Genomic DNA, 27256 nt, shown 5'->3' on the forward strand with positions numbered 1-27256 from the left:
GGGCCGCGGGGAGGCGGCGGCGGCGGCCTCCGCCGAGGCCTGGGCCGGCCCGCCGCCGCCGCCGCTGCTCGGCCGATGCGCCCGGAGCGCCCGCCATGGACAAGATCCTGGAGGGGCTGGTGAGCTCGTCGCACCCGCTGCCGCTGAAGCGGGTGATCGTGCGGCGGGTGGTGGAGTCGGCGGAGACGCCACTGAGCCAGGCGCAGTGCCGCGCCATGTTCGCCCTCAGCACCCGGCTGGTGCTGCAGGGCCCCGACCCCTTCCAGCGGCAGGTGGGGCGGCAGGTGCTGGAGGCCTACGGCCGTTACCACCGCGCCGAGTTCGAGGCCTTCTTCAACCGCGGGCTCGTTCTCGGCCTCCTGCAGCGCGGCTACGGCGAGCTAAGCAACCGCGACCCCGCCATCCTCGACTACATCCAGGCGGGGCTGCGCCTCATCATGAGCTGCCCCTCGGTGCTGGAGCTCTTCGAGCTGCTGCAGGTGGAGGCGCTGCGGCTGGTGTGCGAGCGGCCGGCGCCGCCGCTCTGCGCCCGCCTCTGCCAGCTGCTGGGCGACTTCCCGCAGTGCCTGCCCCGCGGCAGGAAGCTCTCGCTCGCCTTCTGCCAGCAGCTGGTGCGCAGCATCGCCCACTTCCAGAGCCAGGGCAGCCGGGAGGCCGAGCTGCGCCTCTACGTCTCGCAGGTGACTCAGGTCAGCGGGCTGCTGCGGAGCGTCTGGAAGGCCGAGCCCGACACGCTGCTGCCCTCCCTGCAGGAGCTCTTCGCCGTCATCTCCGCCGCCGGTGAGCGCCGGCGCTCGAGGGGAGCCGTGGGTTCGGGAAGCGAAGGGAAAAGCCCTACCGATGGCACCGGGCGCTTTTGCAGGCGCTGCCGTGGAACCGTTGCTTCCTCGCCTGGATACTGAAATGTGGCTTTTTGGCCGTCGAGAAAGTGAACACCTCCCACCCCCCGAAGAAAAGCTAGAGGGGAAATGGGGATTTATTTAGCTGTAGAGCAGCGTGGTTTCTGGAGAAAACCCTGCTGTAGTGCTTTAAATGATATGCCTGTCTCGGGTGGAAATGGTTGGACTAGATGATCTTCAAGGTCTTTTCCAACCTAGGTGATTCTGTGAGTGTCCTGTTAGGAAAAACTACAACTCTAAGCAGCAAAAGCTACTCTTCCTCCTTGCTCCCTCCAGAGGCATACCTTAGGTCTTGGAACTGTATGGTCTACAAAACTGGACTGGACGTAAGGAATACGTAAAACTTGGGTATGATAGGAAGGATTCCCTGCCAGCAACTGTAAATAGGTCCTTTCTGACCTTAGAAATCTATGAAGTATCACATTAGCTCACCTAGCGCCTTTGCTGTTGAGGCACCTGGGAAACTTGACATTATACCATTAGCTTTTACCATAACTGGTGTGGTTAGCAGAGAGTTTTTGAGATGGGGCATGGGCAATTATCAGTTGCTTTGGATCCTTAGGCGTAATGTCAAGTAGGACAAATAGTTGTATGGTACCTCTTTTTAGAAGAATACCCTGCTTCTCAGTTTCATCGAGAGTGGAGGAGGAAGTTGTCAGATTGTTACTTCTTGCATGGGTATTAGATGAACAAAAGGAGTTTGTAATTTACCACTATTGATTGTCCTTAATCCACTGAAACTTTCTATTTTTGTTTTGCTCTGTGGTGATAGAATGTTAGATCTAGGGTAGACTCATTGTCTCAAAACTACAACTATAGCAAAGTTGTAGGGTAGAAGATAAAGCATTTTTTTTCTGTGTGTTTTTTTTTTAAGTTTCTTACATTATTGTCATCTTCATCTATTACAGATACTTCATTCGAACCTTCTGTTGCACTAGCCAGTGTCGTGCAGCACATACCATTACAGATGATTACAGTACTCATCAGGAGCCTTACTACAGATCCAAATGTGAAAGATGCAAGTATGACTCAAGCTCTGTGCAGGTACTGTGTTTCATTGTAAAGAGGGGAAAAAAATCTCTTATTCTTGCCTTTTTTGATGTTACTTGTCACTTAGGTTCCTTTAAAAAAAACCCCAATCAAACAAAAACCATCAAAACCCCCTCCTTTTAAAATAATATTCTAAGTTACGCTGTTTAGCATGTTAAGGAAATATATATTTATGATGCTGTGGATGTTACTGGCATGGATTCAGTTCAAGGTTGCTGTCTTCATTGCTAATGTGGCTTTTTTCCTCATGCTTTGCTAAGGTGGATGAGGAAGAGGGTTAAATAGAAACTAAGAGAAAGCCAGCTGTGTTCCTTTTAGATGACATCTTAGGTTTGAATCTCCCACCTTATGTGAGATAGCATAAAAAGGAAACTTTGTGGAGTTTACCATCAAGCTGAGAAACAAGATCTTGTTTTCAGAAGATCAACCTTTCTGCTTTTCCAGGAAGCAGAGTTGCTCTCGCATCATTGTCTTACCCATCATCTCCTCTGAAGAAAGGAGACAGAAACTAGTTTTACTGCTTAGTTTTGAGGGGTTTTTCTGCTTAGGTAGCCTCCTGCCTTTTTAGTGGGGTTCACAGGGGACAGCCTCTGTTTCCATCTTCACTCAAGCCTCCAGAGGTCTTTTGGATGTTCTCTGAATAATAGAAGAATAGGAATGATGTAAAACCAATTGCATATTATGCTTCTTGTCCCTCATCTAAGCATGAGTAAATATTGAGATTAGGAACACTGTTGACAGACGGTGGATTCAGTCTTTGTTAGTATCTTCAGGTATGCGAATGAAAGTGATGCAGAAAGATGACAGTGGGAGGAAAATGAAGACCACCTTGAAGTTCTTTATTTTTTTAAAGCATATGGAAGAGGCTGCTACTGAGCACTGAGGGGTAGAAAAATGACTAAAGCAGTTAAACAGGAGGCTGTTAGAAATTTGTGTTGTTAACAAAAACTTTTTAAAAGTCTTTCAACTAAAATAATGTCTGCTATATTATTTTTTAACTACATCCATTTGAGCATAGTGTAATACTTACACATTCATGTAGTGTAGCACTTGCACGTCTTGCTGAAATACAGAGGGTTTTTTTCACACTGAAAACATTCTTCATATTTATGTTAAATTGAGAAGCTGTATTTCATTTGAAAACATAATTAATGAGAAGCAGCAGCATTAATATTGTAATTTGGGGTAATACGTATTGCTTAGGGTCTTTAAAAGAATCTGCTTGACTGAACAGATTTTAACAAAACTGTGTGCCCTGTCTAAAATTCAAAGCTGGGAAATTCAGAAGGATTTGGGGATGCTAATAATTTGCCAGCAAAGTGCTGGTGATTAATTTTCATGTTAGTGTAATTTTAACATTTATGTTGTATTACTGGCTTCAAAACAATGTGATTGTATAATTGTAGCTTTAGAATGGCTTCTCTGTGTGCCTCTACTTAGGGAAGTAATGCAGTGCTGAGCTTTGGGTATAATAGGAGTTGTTATTATCAAATAAGTGCTCTTAATACGAGCGGTGCGGTGGGTTTTTTCCTCTGGTTTTTGAAAGGGCAATGCAGTCTTACCTGTCTGGTTCATTCTTTGAAGTAATACTTGATTTTAAGAGCTTCTGGTTCTGTTCCATGGAACTAACTTTTCAGGTATCCCGTGTTGTTTTTGTTCGTAGATACTCATGACAACATTGTATCCAGTTTCTTTTTTTACATCTGGCAGTCCTTTGCAGTAATTACTCTCCTCTGGCTTGGAGGTGTAATTGTAAAGAGGATAATGCAGCTGGAATGTCTGGAGCACCAAATGACAATGTTGTCATCAGGCTTGCATCATTCCCAGGAGATGCAGAAGTCCAGGCACAAACAAGGTCTCCTGATGAGAGTCAGCAGAGCTTTGGTGACTGCAAATTAGAGACCTTGTTGCTCACTTCCTAAGGATAACTTTCATGACACTGTGGAGTCTGTCTAAAGTTGAACGCAGATTAGTAACTAATCTGTAATTAGGAGACTGATAAATTGAATCTCTTCAGTAGGTGGTTATATTAGGCACAGGTTCATATAAGAAAGGGTGCTTGCTTTTTGGCGTCATTGAGCTGTTCTCAGTTGGCTCAGCTGTCTCGTGAAACCTTACCTGAAGCATCAGTGAGGAAAAGCAGAAAATTGTTGAATTTCTTCTGGGATTTATGACTAATTTAAGGGTCTACTTCGGAGGTCTCAGAGGAAGTTGGTTGCTTATACTCAGTATCAAGTATAATGCTTGTTTTCACTTCAACCCAAGTATCTTTGTCAAGAGAAATGGAAAGTTTTGCCAAGAGAAACTCCAGATATGACCAGGCCCTTTGATCTGTTGGTAAAAGTGTAAAATATTGTAAAAGAAGTTACATTTTTGGGGGGGAGGGGGTGTGCCTGGTAGTCTGAGGATCTTCTGTTGTCATCGGTTTGTTGTTTCTTTCTAATCAGAGTGATTTGCACTTGAGCTGCCAAATTCTTTGGCGTGGCTGAGAAGATATATTTGTGAAAGAAGTTACTGTCTGAGGTTGCACAGATAAATTTTTTTCTACCCAGAGATATCAGAAGTACTGTCCTTGTTAGGCACATATATGGATAGCAGGCCTGCTCACTTTAGAGTGATAAGAGGCGGAAGGTCCTTTTGAGGCCTTTAAGTTTCTCTTAATCTGGTCAAAGACAAAAAATGTATTCTGTGTTTTTATTCATGATCATCTTGTCCCATATTAATATCTGCCTTTATTAAAAATGCAGTCATTGATGTGCAACAGAGCAGGAGCCAAGTAAATGCAATGCAGAGAGGATTCAGTAATCATGGTGTCTGATTTTCACCTACTGGATCTCAGATTTGATGTTTTTTAGGACAGTCTCAAGCACGTCTGCAAGTTTACTTCTGTTTCCTCTTCTGCTATTAAGAGCATTAACTCTGCTTTAAGAGCAGAAACAGATTTTAAGGATGGGAATTCTATCTGTATCAATTATACAGAGAATGAGGCTTCTCTTTGCAAGGTTATCTGTAACGATAGCTGTTGTTTTTACTAGTAACAATGTTGAATAGTTTAGTAGTTATTATACTGGCTAGAGATGACACAGGATGGCCCATCGCATAACCAGAGCAATGGGATGGAACACGGGGAGCCCCAACTCTCACCCAGCAGCACTGTTTTTCATTTGGAGTTTGTGAGTCAGCGTCGTTGAAAGTTCACATAGTATAAAGGTGGTAGTCAGATACTTCAGAACAATGGTTCTAATGTAGGGCTCTACCAAATGCTCTTGTCTAAAAAGTTAATTAAGAAAACCAAATATATTGTCATTAGGTTTAAATTAACTGTGCAGGTGTTTGTGGCACTGGAGAAAAATTATCAAGCCTACAAATTGGGGGGAGGGAAGGAAGGTTTGAAGACAATAGGACCATGAGGTTTGGGGTCTGTTCTTATGTTAAGGTTAATTCTTTGCAGGCAAAAGCAGTTTTGGCCTCCGTTTGATTCCCTGTTTTGGAAAGTATATGAAAAGAGTGCTCAGAGTAAACATGTTTGAATTTAACATCTTGAGGAAATGAGAGCTTTGTGTAAATTCAGAGCAATAATTATAATGTTGCCGTGTTTTTTCCCACTTTTTTTTGCAGTAACATGGAAAACCCAGTAAGGTCTGTGCTTGATTGTGCAAAAGGCAGTCCTAATGATTCTTTATTTTAGAGAAACCTCTGAATGTTATCTGTGCAGATAGTACATAATTCTAAGACACACAAATCTTAGAACGTGTGTACCATACATTTTTCAAATTTGAACTAGAAACTCTATGTAAATGTTTATGGTGATATGATATTCCTGGAATACATGTCTGGTGTTGCTAAAGACCGTGGTTTTCTTTTTAGTTTGGCATCTGAGGACTGAAACCCTGATTTCAGTCTGTTTGGAGCTCTTTTAATCTCCAGGAAGAACATAGGGCCGATAGTTTTGCTTCAGACTGATAATCACTACGCCTATTCGTAGTGATAGTGACTGTTTGTTAGACTGGTTACTTGTGCTAGAATTTTTATGAGGAGCCATTTCAGAAAAGAAGAAACATACTTCTAACTTCCTATTTTCACTGAATTATAAAACAGCATCATAGTGTTATGTAGATTGAGTGGAGCCTTTGGAATTGATTTGGTCCAGTCCTGCTCAAAGCAGGGCCAGCTTCAAAGTCAGACATTGTTGCTCAGGGCCTTTTCCAATCGAGTTAAGAGCTTTCTGCAAGGGATGAGTTTCCTCGACTTTACTGTATAACTTGTTGCAGTGTTTTTCACCTCATGGTGAAAAATTTTTCCTTCCATTTAATTAGTGGTGCCCTGTCTGGTTTGAAGAAGGGAATCTTGCAGTCAATTAAAGTAAATCCAAAATACTGCAAAGTAAAATCTCAGAACAAAGCCTGAATTTCATGTTTTAGCTGGTATTGCCTTACGATATTGTCTGTGTCTTAGAATTGCTTCAACTAATCTGCCTGTCTGCCTTAAGTATCAGTGTAAATTGTCTATTGATTTAGAAGGATAGAATACCCTTATTTTCCATTGCTGATATTTCACTGTATTTTCTAGGCACAGATAAAGTCGCTTCACTTTCGTTTTTTCATAGCTGTAGTGAAATTCTTCCTTTTGGGGTCCATGTAGGCCCCAGTCTGCTGATAGCTGTTATAAGATCCTTGTAACGCCTGCTACAATGTATTTAAAATTACTAGGTTTTGCCTTTTTAACCCAGAGTATTTGAATTGGCTTCCAGAAATGTAGTTCTAAATTCTAGAGGCTTTCTTTTCAAATTTCAACTTAATGGTTGGTTTTGGGGTAAAAGGTGTAGGAGGGGAGGTTCCCAGGTACAGGCACTTTTTCACCTTCGGTAATAAGGTTTTGCCATAAAATAAAAGTGTTAGCTTAATGTCTATAAAAGCAGGGTTCATATTCGTAAATAACAAGTAATGATACTGTACATAATATTTCATTTTATATGCTTATGTATTTCAGGGGGTTTGTATTTACTTTTAATGTATTAAATAGATTGTTATTAATCACAGAGTTAAATGACTTGAGATAATCAAAATTATTTACTACTTGCCTACCATTCTTGCATTACTTCTTGTGAGTCTGTGTAACCACCCGGCTAATATATAGAATCTTTTTGTTGAGATTAAAATTAGTGGCATATTTGATTTTATTTTTTTATTTATTTTTCATTAATCTTTCAGAATGATTGACTGGTTGTCCTGGCCTCTGGCTCAGCATGTGGAAACATGGGTGATTGCACTGCTGAAAGGGCTGGCCGCAGTCCAGAAATTTACCATCCTCATCGATGTCACTCTGCTTAAAATTGAATTGGTATGTTGGAAAAGAACATCCAAAATTGAAGGAGGGGGAAAGGAATTTCTCACAGCTATGCATCTTTTGTAGCATCTTTTGTATTGCAACAGATATTATCTTATTATTCTGCAAAGATGATATAAACGTATCTATAGCTTTCATGTAATAATGATAAATGTATCTGTAGATAATGGTAAGTATCTATAGCTTTCATGTAATGATAATTTGCATGTAATTGTTCTCTGTATCAAATGGTTGTGGACTTGCAGATCTGTTTACATTTTTATTGAAATGTCACTTTCTAGATTTACTGAAATTAATGTGGGTTGGTTTTTTTAGGTCTTTAATCGACTTTGGTTTCCTCTAGTGAGGCCTGGTGCCCTTGCTGTCCTTTCCCACATGTTACTTAGTTTTCAGCATTCTCCAGAAGCTTTTCATTTGGTAAGTTACTAAATAAATGGTTTTCAGTTCTTTGAAATGTCATTCACACGTGATTCCTAAAGTGGGTGTAAAGAATAAGAGAGTTGATGCACTTTGATTTCCTCTTTGTTTCAAGGTTCCAGAATCAAATTTCTGTGGTTCACAGATCATTAGACTTTCTAACTTTCAGATTCAACCACTTAATCTGTAACTGGAAATAAGTATTGTTCTTCCTGGTATGTACATATTTCTGGCAGTGGTGTCTGGGCATTGCATTCTATCTTTGACCATGTACTTCTGGAAATCCATTTTATGTGGTGTGAAGTCTATTGATAAAGTTGCCTGCAAGTAGACTTTCAAGCAAAACTATTTGGGGAAAACAGATAACCAATTATCTGCTATGTATAACCTAGTCCCCCTGGATAGGTGCATGAGACCAAGTAGTACTTCACTTTAAGAAAGCTACGCTATCTATGTTTTGACTTACATACAGGCAGACTGAAGGATACTTTTAATGGCTGCTCTTCAGAATGCAGTTCAGCAGTTAAAGTGGTAGATACTAGCATATGATGGTGACTGTTGGTGTTAGTACAGCAAGATGTGTATTGCCTTCTCTGTTTCCATGCTCCGTGTTTAGTTTAAAGTTTAAGTGAAATATGGGTCTTTCACAGTTAACCATAGTAACAGCCTGGCACACTGTTTCTCTAAGCTGTCCCCGAGGCTCTTAGGCTTTAAGGGATTACAAATCCTTTGATTAGTGTCAGAGTGATTGACTTATGCCTGTTACAGTGGTTTTTATGATAAAAAATCTGAAATTTCTCTCTCCTCCCTCTGCAGCCCTAATCTTGGCCTAGGATAGAAATTTGAGTAACATGAAAGAAACAAGTAGCTGTGAATGTTCTCAAAATGTAAATATTTCATGTATTTACTGTCTTGCTTTTCTTTGTTACTGAGAAAGACAAAACATTCATGAGAAAAATGTAAGATATGGGAAGGCTTGTTCTAGAAATAGGTGTTTACTTTAACAAGGAAAATTTCTCCCGTAGACTGCATGCAGTACTGCAAAGATCTTGTTTTCAGGACTTCATCGTAACCATTTTCTCATCCATTTTAAACAACCTTCTTCACTATCATTTTTTGAGCTACTTGCTGTCATTTTGTATCCTATAATAGTTTCCTGCACTTAAACTACTTGTTTACTTTTTATAATAAATGGTCTGAATGTAAAATGCTTAAATGCACATTTGATAAATATAAATTAATTTATTTTGCAATGCATCTGAGTTAACATTCCCCTTCCCTATGCATGAGCGTTGTTAGTGTAAATGACTTGGGTTTTTTATAAAAGATAAACACTCTGTCTTGCACTTATGATGTAGAACTTATGATGAATACTGTGGAATTTTAAAATCTACTGACACATAAAATTTTAATTCAACCTCAAGCTGGAAGTGACACTTCTGTATGCATTCAGAGTGTAACTTTCAGTATTATGCAGCATGCTGTAAGAATTTGGCTCTCAATTGTACTTTTTTTCTTCTTCGCATTTGCTTTGTCTGGGCAGAATTATATCTCAGATCTTCTTTGTACAAATCTCATTCTTGGAGCTCAATAGTTACTTTCTCATTGCTGTGTACCCACTTTTATAAAAGGAAAGAGGTAGATTCTTCATTGTAACTTTCACTGTTGACTCTGTAGCACATTGAACACTTAATCTTGGTGGTTTGGGTTCTTAAACAGTGGATACCTTGCTTACTAAAACTTTGTTTGTCCTTATGCTTAGAGAACAACTTGCATTTGAAAAAGCAACAAATGAGTGTTTTGCCCCTGGCCCCTTTTATTTTGGTGGTTTGAAGTATATTAATTCTTGTAATTGATATACTTTCCGAAAATTATGATATTCTTATAATTTCTGTTCTGTATTTCATATCTGTACTACCAAACAATTTGTAAGCTACTTTGTGATGAGATATTACTCCATCCTCTGTCACAGTTTATCCATTTTGATTACTTGCACACAGAGGTGTGCAAAATACTTTGGTTCACAGTTAGAAGTCCCTACTCTTCGGGACTGTGTTGAACTAACCTGCTTGATGTTTTAAGACTAATGTAAAAAGTCTCATGCATTTAAAAATACAGGCAGAGCTGCACTGAAGAAGGGGAAGGAAGTGGAGTAAACACTTCCGATTTATACCCAATTTAAAATAGTAATGAATCTGAACTCATTCTCAAATAGATTACCGTATCTGTGGTAAGCTTTTTTTTTTAGCTCATAGTAAGTTATTGTCTTGGTTTCTTGAGCCTAGGTCCCTCACTAGGTGGAGCTGTGAGCCAGTTTCAGCCTTGTAAACTGAAATAGCATGAATATATTCATTGGCTTTGGATCCCAAGCATTAGATTCTGTTTAAGGAAAATTGAGAGGTTTGTTTTAAAAACTATATCCATGAAATTAGAACAGGATGCTGCACTGTTAGTGGTGGCACAAAAGCAAAATGTTTGCTGTTATTACCCTTAATAAGATGAGTACTTTGGATGCTTGACCATTTAAAATCTTAACATGCATTTTCTAAGTTCATGAAGTTCCAAAACTTGATATGTGAGCTAAAGAGAGCACTGAATAATTAATTGTGCTGTTTGAAAATTGTCATGAGTAAAGAATAATGCATGTTTTTCAAGTCGTTGTTTCTCAACTGCTTCTTATTTAAGAACAAGAGGTCCTCTGTCATTTACCACCTGTAAAACAGTGAAGTTGTTTGTAGAACAAAAAAAAAATTGAACAATGTAATTAACACCCTTTTTTGTTTTGTTGCTTTCCCATTCAGATTGTCCCACATGTGGTCAGTTTAGTTCACTCCTTCAAAAGAGATGGTTTACCTTCCAGTACTGCCTTTTTGATGCAGCTGACCGAGTTGATACACTGTATGATGTATCATTATTCAGGATTTCCAGAGCTCTATGAACCCATCCTGGAAGCTGTTAAGGTATATTAGGAATATTAAGAGGGTGGAATGTTTTTGTTTTGTTTTCCCAGAAATGAAAGCTGTAACCCATAGATCTAAATTCTTTAGAACTCCTGCTAGGAGAAGAGAGCTAACCGTGTAATCTAATGTCAATTTTAACTGTATTTGGAATATGCTAGAAAAAATGTCCTGAGTGTCAATGATATGATTATAGACAGGCTTTAAGAAAAGCCTGAAATGTGATCCTTTATTAAAAGTACAATCTAATTTCTTAAGCCTTATGTAAGTATTAATATACTTTTGTGAGGTTTATTCTAGGCATTTCATTTCAATCCAATCTAGAAACTGTAACTCTTCAAGTATAAGTTCAGAGCACTGATAGTATTGAAGAGAAGTAGGTTCTGAAGGAGCACTTGGCATGGTGTTATCTCCAAAACACCATTATTAAACACTACATCTTAATACTGCAATCAGTATTGCATGTCTCTGTGAGTAAAGGAACCTGGCCTATGCTGTTTCAAAGCAAAACTTGGCTTTTTTAGATAAATAAGTGTAATGCACTTAAAATAAAAAATAAATTAAAAAAAAAAAAAAACAAACAAACAAGAACAAAACAACAAAAACACCCCCAAACAAATAAATTTGAGAAAGCTTACAAAATGAAAAAAAACCCCCACCCAACTCTCAGGTATTACTGCCTGATTTTATAGCAGTAGTATTGCAGTTAACTGTTTTGATGCTTAAAAAGCCCCTATGAATTTAATTCCAAGTATTCTGGACTTTATCTGGACTTTATTCTGTCAATCTTATATTTTGATTTGACAGAGCAGGAATGTATTTCTAGCAGAATAGAGGATGCGTTCAGGATCTATTAAAGCTTGAAATTTGAGGTGGTTTTTGGTGGCAGAAAGGATTCTATGAATATGCAGCTCAAAGGTGACCACCAACCCCTTATTCCTGCAATTTGAGAGTTGAGTAAAAACAGCTTTAAAGAAGAGGGCTTGCAGGGGGCAGGGGTTGTATCTTCTAGGCTGTCAGGAATATCAAGACCCTGAAGGAGAATATGGGAGCAAGTGAAGATATAAGACTGCTGAATGGCAGGACCTATTATAAAAACAAATACAAAAGCCTATTAAGTGTGTTAAATGTTTCTCTTGTAGGATATGCCCAAACCCACTGAAGAGAAGATTAAGTTGATTCTCAGTCAGAGTGCCTGGACTTCTCAATCCAGTTCTTTGCCATCTTGTTTATCTAGACTTTCTGGGAAATCTGAAACTGGGAAGACTGGTCTAATTAATCTAGGAAATACGTGCTACATGAACAGTGTTATTCAGGCACTTTTTATGGCTACAGAGTAAGTCGTTTTTAACTGCTCTTTTCATTGCAAATTAACTGTCGCAGTTGTTGCGTTCTTGCTTTTCACAGAATATTAACGTGTCCTGGGCTGTCTCAGCTTGCTAGAGCTGAGTGGGTTTCTTTGCACTCAGTTACTGATTGCTTTGTGGAAGTCCAGCTCTGAAACTGCAATTTTAGCCATTAAAAATCCTCATCCTTCTGTCCAGTGTCAAAAGACAAGTCCCTCTTTCCTCACTGTCCTTGCTCCTTTCAGAACTGTAAAAGTTTATGGCGATGCTTTTATTATAATCTCAAAGCTATTGGAAAAAAAATTTTGCCTCTCTATAGCCCATTCTTACACATTTAAATGTTTAAAGAAGTAGGGTTTTTGCAGTGTTAGTTCCTACTGTACAGTGATTTTGCATCTGCACTAGAACAGAATCCAGGTATTGAAGGGAAGTGTTACAAGTTTTGTTTTTTTCAACTTGAAGTAATTATTTGAGCTGGAATGATAACTGCATTGTTAGAAATCTAGTATCCAAACTAATGTCTGTCTTTTTTTTTCCAGTTTCAGAAGACATGTTTTATCTCTGAATCTAAATGGGTGTAATTCACTGATGAGAAAATTGCAGCATCTTTTTGCATTTTTGGCCCATACCCAGGTATGTCAGTTAATTTTATCTGCTGTTTTATAAGCCTAGATGGATATACCAAAATTTAGGAACCAACAATGCTATGGGAGTCCTCTTGAGTATATTAAAAATACAGATATACTGGATTTGTAGGAGAATGAGCCTGCCTCCAAATGTTTAGATGGTGTGGATGGACTTAGAGAAATCTATATTTCATAAGTGGAATGTTTTGACATTGTTGTTTTTATAAATGGGCAGTAACAGCTTTTCTTTGAGAAGCCAAGATGAAAAAAACAAATAAGACCTGACTTGATATATAAGCTGACTTTATGTAACTTTCTAGGATAAATTGTGACTTTCTGCAGTGATTTTTACACTAGATTTTATTGTAGTTCAAATTCTAAAGTGAATTTTATTAAATGTGCAGAATATTTTGCTAGTGCTAGAAAGAGATAAGACACTTCTGTTTAATAACAAAAAACTTGTTGTGAAGGGAATGAGACTGGATCACCTTAAAAATAAATTGGTACTTATGAAATATGGGTGGTGTTCTGAAGAAAGAAAACATTTTTAAGCTTGCCAGCAAGAACAGTAACTGCTATTACGCATAACATCTGGTTACACTTACTACACGTTTAATATTTGCCTGGAGGATCTTCTACTTTTATCTTTGTACTACAGGTGATTACTACAAAATTAACGGCGCTCTCTTCCTGTGATTAAGTGGTTTAAATGTTTGTGTACTATGTTTCATACAGTTCCTCTAGAATAATGTAGTCCAAAGTTCAGTGGTCAATATCAAAATAATATAACCAATTTTTAAAGTAGTTCTTATGTAACCTTGTCTGTCCCTCTCTTACGTGAACAGAGGGAGGCATATGCTCCTAGAATTTTCTTTGAGGCTTCCAGACCACCATGGTTCACCCCTCGATCCCAGCAGGATTGCTCAGAATATCTCAGATTCCTGCTAGACAGGTACAGTTATTGTGCCATTAATGGGAATGAGTCTATGGTCTTATCACATAATGTTAAACTCTTAAGAGCAGTCACGTAGCAGTTCCACTGCATGAGTGGGGACCAGGAATTCTGGGCCTCATTCCTGGATGTCTCTGTTTTATCTGTATGGTCTATGAAACACTTTCCTTCATGGGTTTAATCTGTGGTAAAGTCTGGATACCATCTTGTATTTGCATCATTTAAAGCAGGTTATAGTGGTAGTAATGTTCCATTTTTACAAATCTAAACTTGGGTGTTACGTTAGAGTCAAAATCAAAGTGAGTGCTGAAAGCAGTTTAGTCGTGCATCTGGAATTTCGTGTTGGTGGAGACAGCTATATGTCACACGGGTCAGATAAGTCATGAAGAGATGTACGTGCATTTACAACCAGTTTAATAAACAAGCAAATTAACTGTGGCACAGATAAAACAAAACTAACCTAAATTTATTAGTAGCCCTCTTTAATTTTAGCTTGCTGAAATGTGGCTTAAACAAGATTGCTTTATGACACATTTGACTTCTGGAGAAGTTTATCTCAATAGTGAAACAGTGTTCTCTTTCCCCCACTCCCCACCCCTGCCGCCTCCTCCCTTCTTGGGCTTCTTTTTTGGTTTGGTTTTTCTTGCTGTAGTTTCTTAACTTTCTTGGCTACGAAATCCTGACCTTTTCTTTGGAAATAGTCTGGCACCAGATAAATAGCTACTTGTTCTCTTACAAAATCTGACATACAGAACCAGTCAACTGGAGAACTGATTTATTAAGATAATGTAATGATAAATAATAAAAACGTTGTTTGTTAGGTTTTTAATACTTGCCATTTCTCTCAGTATATCCATTGTGTTCTGTTATATATGATGAAACCCACATTAAATTCATTTTTGCTTCTCATACTCACGTGTATGGTTCAGCTTGCTTATATGAAAAATATCACATAGCTTTTTTTAATGTAAGACAGTTCTAGCCACTTAACCATCTATATATTTTTTAGCATAACTGGAAAGAAAGTCTGAAATGGGGCAGCAATATTTGTTTGGAAAATAGGACAGCTACTTGGATTTATTTTTCTTTGTCTTCAGGCTGCATGAAGAAGAGAGAACCTTGAAAGCATTGTCTTCAGCAAAGACTTCTGAAAGTATAATGAATGAAGAGTCCCAGACACAAGAAGCTGTCCATAAAGCGCAAGTATTTGCTGAAGCAGCTTGTATGGGAAGTGAAGAAAGAACTCTGATAGAGAAGATGTTTGGAGGAAAATTGAAGACTACTATATGCTGTTTGAACTGCAAAAGTATGTCTCAAAAGGAAGAAGCTTTCACAGATCTCTCTCTGGCTTTCTGTCCTCCAACTTCCTTGGAGAACGTCAGCCCAAAATGTATGGAACGTTCTGAAGTGAAAGATGGCTGTGTGGTGCAAACTAATACTTTAGCAACTAGTCCTGCTGGAGAAACATCTCTCAATAATTTGGAAGTAAATGGTGGATGTGACACAATAATGAATGAAGGAACCACAAAAGATTTTTCTACTGAGCCAAACTCTGAGAATACCACAAATTCTGAACTCAACAAAGGTCAAGATAATAGGGATATGTCTCAGAGGCTAGTAGGTAAAAACACCCTGTCAGTTACAGACTTACTGAATTATTTTCTGGCACCTGAGATCCTCAGTGGAGACAATAAGTATTATTGTGAAAAGTGTGCCTCTCTACAGAATGCTGAGAAAACTATGCAAATCATTGAGGAACCTGAATACCTCATTCTCACCCTTTTGAGATTTTCATATGATCCAAAGTGTCATATAAGGCGCAAAATTTTGGACAATGTGTCTCTGCCACTTGTTTTGGAACTGCCAGTCAAAAGAGCAACACCCCCTCTAGCTGTAGTTTCAGGAGGTTGGTCTGTTGGTGTTGAGATTTCTGATATTGGAGAAAATCTTGCTAAAAAACTGAAGCCCTCAGGTGCTGATGAAGTGACTTGCCCACAATTGGTGCCCTACGTGTTAAGTTCTGTGGTGGTGCATTCTGGTGTATCCTCTGAAAGTGGACATTATTATTCATATGCTAGAAATGTTACTGGGTCAGGACCTTCAGGACTCTGCCACCAGTCTACAGCTCTTTCTTTAGTTTCTCCTCAGGATAAGTTGTTGACAGAGGAGAGTCCTTGTACTGTTGTAGAAAATGAACTGGACACTGAGGTGCCAAGAGAATGGTTTCTTTTCAATGACAGCAGAGTGACATTTACCTCATTTCAGTCAGTCCAGAAAATTACCAGTAGATTTCCAAAGGACACTGCTTATGTTCTGTTTTACAAAAAACAAAATAGCACCTGTGGCTTCAACACCAGTTCGGCAAATGGACTCTGGATAAATGGAGACCCTCCCCTACAAAAAGACCTCATGGATGCAATTACAAAAGATAACAAACTGTACTTGCAGGTAAGATGGAAATTGTGTACGAAGAGTGGTCTTAAAACTGACAAGAGACAGTCTAAAAGAAAGAAGTTGTTAGCTTTTAAATATTCTGGTATGTTAACCTTATAAATCATCAATCTTGCATCCATCTTCATATGGCTAGACAGGTTATCTAGTAAGGTTGCTCCCGTTAGATGGGAAGAAAAGTGGCTTAAACTCATTTCAGATTAAATTTTTATGGAGATGCTTGCATAGGTCATTTAACCACTTGTAATTCTATGCAGGAGAGACTTCTCAAACGGTTCTAATTTTCATTGTCTTTAATAAATTACGAGAGTAGCTAAAGTATGCTCAAAAACTTCTTAGTGCTGTTCTTACTAGCGCACTTTGATTTGGAGTGAAGTTTTCTTTATACAACTCTTCTTACCCAAATGCTAGAACCACTGAAATGAAGACCAGATGCTAATAACTAGATTCTGTTCGTCCATTGCTACCCATTCTGCCTCGTTCTGTGGGACCAGCCACTGCTAGCTGCACATTCCCTATGCTCCAAGAAATTCATCTAGCTGTAGTAGCCTCTTCCATATCTCTTACAAAAGCCCCACTGTTGTCCACATTTTGATATGGTTTGCTTTGAGTGTTGCTGCTACGTTTGGATGGTGCAACAGTAAAAGTGTGTTTTGCTGTGTGCTCTTTGATAGGTTAAGCTGTTCCTGTTAGAGTTCTAGGTCTACTCAAATTAGAAAAACTAGGTAAAGTCAAATTAGAAAAGAACAGCTAGATCTCACTGTGAAAAACTGGTTATAATAGCTGCAGGTATTTTACAAACATAAACAGGAGAACCAAGAGCTTAAGTTGCAACTCTGCTGCTATTTTCAGGCTGCATGATTAAAGCGTTTGTCCTAACCATCTCTGTTTATATGTCACCTCTCTTCTTGACTGTACAGGGTAGCACAAAACGTGGCTTCTTTAGCAGCAATCTCAGATCATAGAATCATAGGATAGTTTGAATGGGAAGGGACCTTTTAAAGGTCATCTAGTCCAATGCCCCCCACAGTGAGCAGGGACATCTTCCACTAAATCAGGTTGCTCAGAGCCCTGTCCAACCTGGCCTTGATTGCTTCCAGGAGGGGGCATCTACCACCTCTCTGGGCAACCTATTCCATTATTTCACCACCCTCTTTGCAAGAAGTTAGTCACTTGGTGCATATACACAAAAACTTCTTTTCGATAATCTTCCAGACTAAAGATTTCTTTACAGAACATGTAGCTGAAGTTATGTAAAGCATACACTTTCTCTCACAGCTTCCAAGTGAAAGCCAAGTTAGTAGTTTCTTGAAAACCTTTCCTTTACAATTCAAAGAAAAAAGAAATATAGTCTTCTCAAAATGAAAAAAAGATTTCCAAGTATATAGTTTTGGTTTGGGTTTAGTTGTTCCGTTCTTTTTTAAAATTTATTATCTTTTACTGACCTTTCAATTTTGGATTCTTCAGTATTGGCTTTCTTTGTAGTGCTCTACTAATCTCAAATTTTTGAGACCCTATCCTTTTCTCAATTTAAATGAGGCTGATTAGAAATGCTCAGTTACTGTTCTTCTCAAATTGATACCAATGTTGTGATTCACTGAATTAGGTGGTTGTATTTTTGAGAAGTCACATTTCATTGTTGTTCAGAGTTCTAAACTAGTATTTTCCTGTTAAGAATATACTTTTCTGTCCTTAGAAGCCTTTACTTCTTAGAAGAAACATTCCAAAAAATGTCCAGCTTACTACTTTTGTTTTACTATTGCATACCAGTTTACCACATGGTTAACTAAAATGTTTTCACTTTAAATAACAGAATCTGCAATATGGGTAGCTCCCACTCCAGTGAAAACAAATTAAAAATCCCATTCTGGGAACAAGTGGAAAGTGGTGGGGGATATTCTGCATTATTCTTAGCCCAGAGAACTGTGTTGACTATCAAGTTTTACTTACCTGATTTACTGTTTGTTGGGATAAACATAATCAGCCTGAAAACATTCGATATTTTTTAACAAGGATATTTCTTGCAAAAATGGTAGTGCTGTATGCTATACTAGAACAATTTAATGTAAGTTAATATTAATCAAGTCAATATATGCCTTGAGAGAAGAAAGAAACGTGCTCATTTAGCATGAAGTACTGGACAGGACTAAAACATGAAAGATCTTCGACTGCTAAATAATTTCACTTTTAGCATTGAAGACACAAATAGTGTGTCTTAGTTTTTAGGTTTTTAATACTAATACTCTCTCAAGAAACTTTAATAATTGATAATTTGATCACTGCTCTGTATTTCTCTTGTGTCTGCATATATGGAGATATACCTTCCACCCATTATAGAAAATGTTTGGTACATGGTAGCAATGAAGTTAAGATCGGGACTGAGGTTTATCCTAGTCTCAGTGTGTTATGGCTGCTTCTGAACAGTATTTCTAAGCGGTTGACAAAAGCTGTGCTTGCAGGTCATTTACACTCTGTACCAACCGTGATGCGCATCTCCAGAGCTGTGAGAGTTATCCCTTGCACCTAAATCATGTGCAAGGTAGTGTTGCTGCTGTTTGTAGTAGTGCCCTCCTCTGGGCTTGTCCCCTCTCAGTAAAGGAAGCCTAGTGACAGAACAGTCATACTGTTGCTAACAGTATTGTGAAAGGTATGTAACAGAAGACGTACATGAAGTAATTCAGCTGCGTAGCTATGCCAAAACCTCGTGCTATCCAGTAACTGCAGTAAGGCAAACTAAAATAAATAGTGTTTCTAGCTAAATCTGACAAAAAAACTCTTAGCTGTAAAACTGTAGTGTTCTTTTTGTCTACAATTTTAAGGTTTCTATTTAATGCAGCATACTCCACAAACCTATTGTTGGTGTCTATATTCTTTTGTAGTACAGTTTGTTAGGTAAAACTCAGCTGCTGGGGTTTAAGAGATATAAAGTTGCCAGAAAACAGTTCCTGGAGGGGTGAAAATGGAGGAGGGAGTAAGGAAAACTCCATTTTGGGTTTGGTACTGTCCTGTACTAAAACAAATACTTTTCTGTAATATTTTACAAAAAAAAAAGAAAAACCAGCCCAGGTACAGTGTAGTGAGTTTCCCACTGTTTGGTTTTGAGAAGAAATTCTGTTCTAAACCAAACAGTTTTGCAGTGTAGTTTTTCAACTAAAGAGGCTATTTATACCAGGCTTGCTATTTCAATCAAAATTTTCTGTTGATTTCTGGTACTAGAAGTGAGTTCTTCATATTCCCTTGTTACTCCTAGTAAATTTACTTAGTTGTTGACATGTCTTACAGTTAGCAGATATTCACATATTGTGGGAGATAGCATAATACTGTCTTTCAGTAATATGGCCAGCACATCTGTGTAGACAATGTCCTCCAAATATCTTTTATATAATTTTGGAAATGAGTATGCATTTCAGTCCTTAGTAGTGTAAAATAGTTTCAAACTTAGGCTGTGTTTTTCCAGGAGGGCAGAGTAATTCAAACCCACAAGTACTATTTTTATCAGCTGTGAAAGTACATGGACAAGACTAAGTGCTTTCATGGTAGTATAATACAGTCTTCCAGGTTCTTGGCTCTGTTCCTTGCTTTCACCAGGAGGTGGAGAAGGAAAGGAACAATTCAAGGTGACCCATGTAATGACTAAAACCCTGTTAAAATTTCCTCCCATTTGCCTTTAGGGAGGTATGTAGTGATGAAGTGTCATGTGAAAGAGGCTATCGCTATGAGCCTTAGCACCTGAATACTTTCATTTTCTTTCCTTAGGAAATACAGCTTGTACAGGTCTGCTGTCTTTTTCTTGAGAGTCTTCCAGAGCCCAACACCTGCCTTCCCTCCCTCAAATTTTGAAGCTCTTGGTCAATTTGAGGAGGGGATACTAAATGCCCTTAGTATATCCCTTTCTCAGTTGCTGCAAGGTTTGTAGAACTAGTTGGCCAGAGGCAAGATAGTGTATGATATCTTTTAATGAGGAAAAGGCCTGTGCTCGTCCCTTTCGTAGATGTCTGAGAAGCCACAGGGGTGTTCAGCTGAAAAAGCAGCTGGCAGGAGGCTGTGCTTGCTTCTTCCTGCTACTTGTGCAGGTACTTCTTCCAGCAGCTGAGTCTGATTTTATGGAGTGCTTGAGAGTTCCTGAGACTTACTAATGTTAAAACAGAGTTAGCATAGTAATAACACTTGAAAGTTTAAAAGCTCACTGAATGGAAACTAAATAGCTTGTCCATCTTTTTGCCTTTTAACTGAGTACATTGTTACTCTGTGCAGTTGAGTGGGATAAAAAAGTGTCTTTTAAATAATTAACATTGATGTAATGGTCTTGCCTTTCTATTTGGCAACCAAGAACAATGGCATCTTAAAATTGCTGGGATGAAAATTCATGTGAAACATACATCAAAAACTAATGTTCTGTTAGCTTATGATCAGCAGTTGAATTCTTTAGTAACATCCCATGTTGCTAAAAAATGTGATTTTAGCATAAACTTAAATGGGTTTAATTACGATTCACATATAGTTAGACGTTCGACGGAACTGTACATCTCAGATTGGCTGTGGGTGCTCAACTTGAGGTTCAACAAAGCCATTCAGACTTAGGAGTCCAGAAGTTAGTGATGTTGCTTCAAAAGCTGTTTAAAAATTTGCTAGAAATAAGCTGCTTCAAGGACTTGAGGTTGTCTTGGTTTTTTTTGTTTTTTCAAACTGTCTTTATCCTTTCATTGCAGGAGCAAGAGCTTAGTGCTCGAACACAAGCACTTCAAGCTGCCTCAGCCTCCTGCTCTTTCCGACCCAATGGATTTGATGACAACGACCCCCCGGGAAGTTGTGGCCCCGCAGGTGGAGGAGGAGGGGGTGGGTTCAGTACTGTTGGTAGATTAGTCTTTTGACTATGAAGACAACCTGGAATACACTGGTTCCAAAGCAGCCCAGTACTGCTGAGGACAACTAAAATAATGAACTTTGTCGGATATTGTACCAAGTTTTGAGACTTGATCCTTGTTCAAAAGCAAATGTTGGGGTTTTTTTGGTTATGTTTTATTTGAAATAAATAAGCGCATAATGGAAAAAAACTACCTCTTAAAAATTCAGTTGCTTTTATAGTAAGAGCTTGCCCGAAAGACAGAAAATGGAGATTTTTAAGTAGTTTCTAATGACGCTGCATTAAACTGAACAAACGCATTTACATGAGTTTCTACTGTCCTCATCCACCGAATGAAGAAAGTTTATTTTTTACTCTGATGGTATTGCTTTATGTGGAAATCCTTTCAGGTGGGCTCAACTGCATACATAGTTTCTCACCCCCAGCTTATTTTCAAATCCAGTACCTTTATGGATTTCCAGAGATGATGCAATTTATAATGAAGGCAATAACTTAAATGTGACATGATACACACCTTTCCAGATGAAAAATATTCAATGTATTTCCAGTGTAAATGTAAAGAAGAAGAAATAATTTATAAATATTTGCTAAGTTGTTTTCCAAAAAAAGTGCATGTTCTGTAGGAACAATGTTTTTAAATAGAAATTGTTAACTTTGTAGCATTTATAATTGTTTTGAGGATTTTAAAATTATTTCAGGGAATATATCTGCTGTGTATTGGAAAGGAAGAGATTCTGTATGTGCCTTGCAGTACTGTAATTTAAAACAAACTTTCTGAGGCTGCAGAAAAGGGGAAAAATGTTAGTAGTCTATTTTTTTTTTCAGTATTAGAAATCAGTACATTTATAGAAAGCTATTAGGTTTCCAGAAGTAAAAATCTGGTAGTTTGAACTGCAGTGTGTTGCCCGTTATTTTTTGATTTAAAAAAAATACATACCTAGCGATGTGGCCTGTATTGCTAAGAAAAAGCTGGTCATAAGTACTGAGATGTGTTTGTGAAATCACAGAGAGGCTGCCTGTATTGATACTTGCTGAGGATCTGTGCTTCTAAGAGTCCTTTGAATTTTTGCCTTCTGATTTTGCTGGTAGTGAGAGATTTCTGGTGCGTTCAAGTTTTAACTGTCTGCAGAAGACCAAAATGGTGCTGTCTATGGAGCAGTGTTTGCTTGCCGCTTATGGCAGCAGAGGATAGGGATCCACTCTTAAGTCTTGGCAGAAATAGCAACTTTGGTTTTGATGTGCAATGAGGGTAACAGAAGTAAAGGAGTTACACTGTAGAGTCTGGTGATTAATTTTTAACTTGAATTATAGTGAAGTGTAAATTTATGTAAAGTATTTTTACAAAATTCTGCACTGTTTTACTGTGTTTTTATATTCTACTAGGTGACAAAGTGCATCCTTAAAAAGCATGCAAACCTGGCAGGTGTTAGCTTAACTGTACAAAATAAACACATTTCTTAGAAAATGCCTTTAAAAAGCATAAAGTGGAGAAAATTAATCTTGTTCGTATGTTATCAAATATATGGAGATTAGTCTGAAAGGTAACTTAGCTCGCAAGCTATTTTTATATTATCACTAAAACTATGCTAGTTGCTCTGCTATAGCTTCATATGTTACTGCTCTAGAAAGCTAGAGCAGCTCACTTGCATTTTTTAATAGTTTCAAAGCTTTGATTTGACCATTTGTAGTACCTCGGCTTTGACCTACACTTTCATTGCTATCTCAGTTGTAGGTCTCTGAACCAGGGGTTCAGCTGTGGAAATGTGGAATGTTATGAGACTAGTGTGAGGAACGTTCTCATTTCATTGTACTTGGACGAGGTTTTCTTGAAAGTTCCCTTTGCCTTCAAATTCTGTAACTTTAAGAGGGTTTTTTATTTCCTTTTAGGCTTCTCAGCCAGTTAGCTCTGATTTTAAAATGTTTTGTGTGACAGGTTAACTTGGCTTTTCTCTCCCAAACTATGAGGATACACTAAAATGCTGTCTCCTGTTTGCGTTATAGTGGGAGTATTTTGTGTCTGTATCAATTTACTGTTCATTTTAAAATGCTAGTAAGTAGAAGCAGGGGCAAGTGTTTTTACTCTATATGAAATCATAATTTTGTAAAGGTCAGTTTTGTTTTTATGATCTAACAGTAAAAATACAAATCATGTAGCCTACCTAAAAATAACAGGCAGTATGAGTTTTGTATACCTATTGTCCTATATTTATTTCATGAGCTCTTAGAAGACTTTCTACACCCTTGTTTGCCTGTTCTAAATTAAGTGTTAAATATGGAAATTTTATGAGAGTAATGCCAATAGGGTTGGATCTCCTTAGGTATAAAATGATGGTATGTCTCAAACTGAAAATGACTTTTCTTTCGCCTTGTTGACTTCTGTTGACACAGTTACTTTGGGTTTTACACGTAGATTTTAAAACTCAGAATACCTATTTGCAAGTCTGCTTGACAACCACCATGGGCTGATTCATACCTAACTTGGAAGGTTTCAATAAAACTAGTGGAAGTGAGAAAGTATTTCACACTCTAAAATGTACACCTTTTTTGATTGTTTACAGTATTGCATGCTCCTATGTTCTGGACATAATGTGAGAGAACAATGTACATATGGTACTTCGATTTCTGTTGCCTGTGAATGAATCCTGGATGATTTGTTTATTGATCTTTTTGGCTCCATTCTTAATCTGTTTTCTATCTAAGCTGAATTAGTGGAAAGATGCAAAATACTGTTTCTGAAGCTTAGGGTTCTTTATTGTTTCCTTTCGTGAAAGATACACTATTGTACCAAACTCGAGGACGGTATATCTTTTAAAATCATATTTCCCTTTAATGAGACAGATCATGTTTTGGACTTTCTTTTAACGGTCAGTGGAGTTGTATTACCTTTCTTCCATACAGTTAATCTTGTACATTTTTTTCATGTAGAGCATTATAGTGGATTGCTGTGAATATCACCCCTGTAACAAGTGATTACAGTATCTACAAGCCCATTTATCCAGGATGAGGAGAGAAAAGGCTTCTTTAGCTAGCTGAACAAATGACACCGCCTGGCTAGCTCTTTTTCCTTCCTTTTTTTTTCTGCCTTGTTCCCTGCTCTGGAATGTTAAAATATTTTATTGTCTGTATGTGCTGGAAGTATGATTTCATGGGAAGACTTTTTTTTAAATCTGTGGCAGTAAGGTTGTTTATGGAGTCAGGATACTTTTTTATATACAAATAACAGGTGAAGGGCAGAAGCACTGTGAGCTAAAGGAGTGTTAGAATAAAAGCAAGTGGGTATAAACTTTCTGTAAATAAGATTTAGATTAGAAACAAAGTTCCTAATTACTAGAACTAATTCTGGAATGCCTTCCAGGCAGAGACCTGCTTTGAAGGAAGAGCCAAGTATATCTATGAAAGAAATTAAATGCAAAGTGGTGTCTGAATAATAGGCAACTAGACTTGATAAACCAGAGGTCCCTTCAAGTCCCTTCCTAGAGTTTTCTCTTCTGTTGGGCTTCCCATCTTGACACATTGCCAGTTTTGCTTTTAGAGATCAGCGATTAAAGTATAAACCAAGGGAGTACTAAACTATAACATAACAACAACAAAGGTTGACTGATCAATTTTGGGTGGTGTTGGTCTCTGATTTAGGGGAGTGAGGCATAAGAATTATGAAGTGACGGAAAGTGGAAGCTAGGAAGACTTGTGATCCAAAGAAATGTGCTCAGTTTCTAACAAGGGCGATTCCCTGCTTAGCAACCTGCTGTGGGATGTAATGGGTTAGAGCACTTGATACCATCAGAAGGCTGTAATCAAATGTAAATTATTGGACTTTTTCAATGGGTAAGCAAATGATCTATGATCTAAAGATCGGATCAGAATAGACTATCTTAAAAACTTCCATGTTCCTTACAGCCAGTCATCGTAGGTCTACCTTTATCTGAATTCATAGCTTGTAACTAATATGCTCTTAAATTGTGTAGGTGTCAGGTCAAATGTAACAGTTGAGAACCGAAAACTGTGTGTAGGGCGCTATTCTGCATGGACTTAATGAACTCACAAGTATTCCTCTTTCAGCAAGTGGATTAAAGAGACTTGGCCTGTGAGTTGAGCTCTGGCTGTGATCAGGACACCAGCTGTGATGTGTAGTGTAGCACTGGCTCATCACACATGCTTTTTATTTCTTTTTAAATGCACATGCATCCCCCCCATTCACTATGAGTCTTACTTTTGCACGAATGAAAGTATCCCGCTCAAAAGGAAAACAAACAAAACTAGCCAGAGTGAAGCAGAGATGAAAGTTTTTAAATACAGTATGCTGCTTTCTTATTTAAAACAGAAGTATTTTTTTCTAAGTCTGCTGGATTCTAGGCAGGTATGTGGATTCAGGACACACATTTGTTGTTGCTTCTTTTTCCAGTGCGGGTAATATTCTTAGGAGTCAGTTGTTAAAATTGGCCGCAAGAGGAGCCTGAGGTACAACAGCCAGCCCCACTGTTCAGGTGCTAGCTTGAGTTGGGGCACAGTCCCCGGCCCCCTCAGCCCTACCCCAGAGCGGGTCACTCGGGGACCCCTTGCAGCACCTGTGCCAAGGGGTTGTGCATGGAGTTGGTGTGTGGGAAGGAGGAGCAGGGGCAGAAGGAAGGAGAAGTGCTGGTGCAACACTAAAATGAGACTACTGTACCGCAAAAAGGAAAGGACAGCTCTAATCTGATTTAGAAGTTGCGTATGTTTTCATGATGATTTCACACTGATCTGCTGTGAAGTTGTAACTTCAGTGTAGTTCCACCAAAGGATACTTTGTCAACAATGTTTTGTTATCCAAGCCTAATACTTCTAAAATTTCCATTATACCAGCGTGCTTGAGGGGAAAAAACCCCTCAAGAGGCATATTGAAAACATGCTGCTGAGAAGAGTATTTCAGATTGACATTACAAAATTAATTCAGCAACAAGATACATGATTGGGCTAGCAGCTGTAGTATCATACAGCACCCTTGAGGCCAGTGGTCTCCAAACTTTTTTGACTGCACACCCCTACCAGTGAAAACTTTAAGTGTGCACCCAATATATGTGTATTTATTTATAAATGGTATATGTATTACTGTCCTAATATGTTATGTACATATGCAAGAGTAGAAATTGAAACAGTATGCGATAAAGATGAAATAAACACTATTTTTAAATTATTTAAAATTTTGTTTATTAATGGCACAAAAAATACTTTCTTCTTGCACCCAAATGGATTGTCTTGCACATCCCCTGGGGTGCACGCACCTCACTTTGGAGACCACTTCTCTCGGCTATAGTCTTGAAAAGAGTTTTAACTTGGTGGGAACAGGTATCAGAATTGACCTGTTCATAATACTGGTTCCTTTTACTCAGTGAATATAGACTGTTGTCATGCTGCATGACCATATTTTGGATCTGTGTTTATTCTGAATTCCTATAAAATTTGATGCAAGAGCTGTGAACTGTTTCACCATTTGTTTTCCTACAGTGTGTGAAGTGACAAAAAAAAGGCATCAGCCTTAAGTGGTTTGCAGAGATGCAAAGCCATTCCAGTTCTGAGGGGAGGGCTTATTTCTTGCCAAATGCAGGAATGTGTTAGTACTTGGCTTTAAAGGTTAGTACTATTTTACAACTGACTTGCCCTTTCTCAAGTGTTCTCTATAGAATTACGATATTTAGTGCTCAACTCCTTAAAAGAAAGTTATCTTAATTTTCTTGCTGTATCTTTCATGGTGTTTGTTCTATTGAACTACAGTTGAAATAATTTTTGCAGTCTGCCTGTTCTTAAATCTTGTGGTTGTAAACTGGCATAAATGTTTAATAGTATTTCATAACAGTTTTTAAAAATGGATGGGGCAAATGAGTGTTTTACTGTACACATGTTGGGCTGCATAAAGAAGTCAAAATATCTATTTTTAAATGCCTGAGAAGGTGTTTGAAAGAACCTAAGTTTTCGTGTGTTTCACTTGAGTTGAAAGATAGATGTTCTAGTAAAATATAACAGTAGTGGGTTTGGTTTTTTTGGAATGGTAAATTGTATCTGTAGATCTCAGCTTTGAAGAATCTCACACAAAAACATGAAAAATAAGTCAGAGCAGAGAACTCTTAATAGGCTGACTAGATCCAGAAAACCAAATGTAGGCAGTAGCCGAATTTCATGTGTATTTCGATTGCAGTGATATGACAATGTTTCATTTGAGTTACCTTCTCAAATCTTCAGAGAAGATGAAATGACCTTCAGCTTGTTGAATTAATAAAGAATATCATTGGTTATAATGCAGCAGTTCTCAATGAACGTGGAAGTTATGGCACAGAAAGATTCAGGCCTCCTGTAAATAAAGACAAGGTTTTCAAA

General features: G+C 38.3%; 1 protein-coding gene across 2 annotated transcripts; it reads left to right on the top strand.

Moving 5' to 3' along the window:
- USP38 (ubiquitin specific peptidase 38) lies at positions 1-27256 on the top strand. 2 transcript variants are annotated; one of them, XR_012628803.1, is made up of 11 exons: positions 1-780; positions 1808-1943; positions 7160-7289; positions 7611-7712; positions 10514-10672; positions 11812-12005; positions 12555-12648; positions 13487-13593; positions 14691-16041; positions 18504-18691; positions 20754-20854. XR_012628803.1 is itself a non-coding variant. In XM_074867385.1 (10 exons), exons 1-10 carry the CDS (start codon positions 96-98, stop codon positions 20913-20915), a joined length of 3120 nt encoding a protein of 1039 aa, XP_074723486.1. In that variant the 5' UTR covers positions 2-95; the 3' UTR covers positions 20916-27256. The 2 variants fall into 2 exon arrangements, 1 of the variants encoding a protein (XP_074723486.1); XM_074867385.1 differs by lacking the exon at positions 18504-18691 and having other exon boundaries at positions 2-780; positions 20754-27256.

Source organism: Strix uralensis, chromosome 4 (assembly GCF_047716275.1).
Source record: "Strix uralensis isolate ZFMK-TIS-50842 chromosome 4, bStrUra1, whole genome shotgun sequence".
NCBI lineage: Eukaryota > Metazoa > Chordata > Aves > Strigiformes > Strigidae > Strix > Strix uralensis.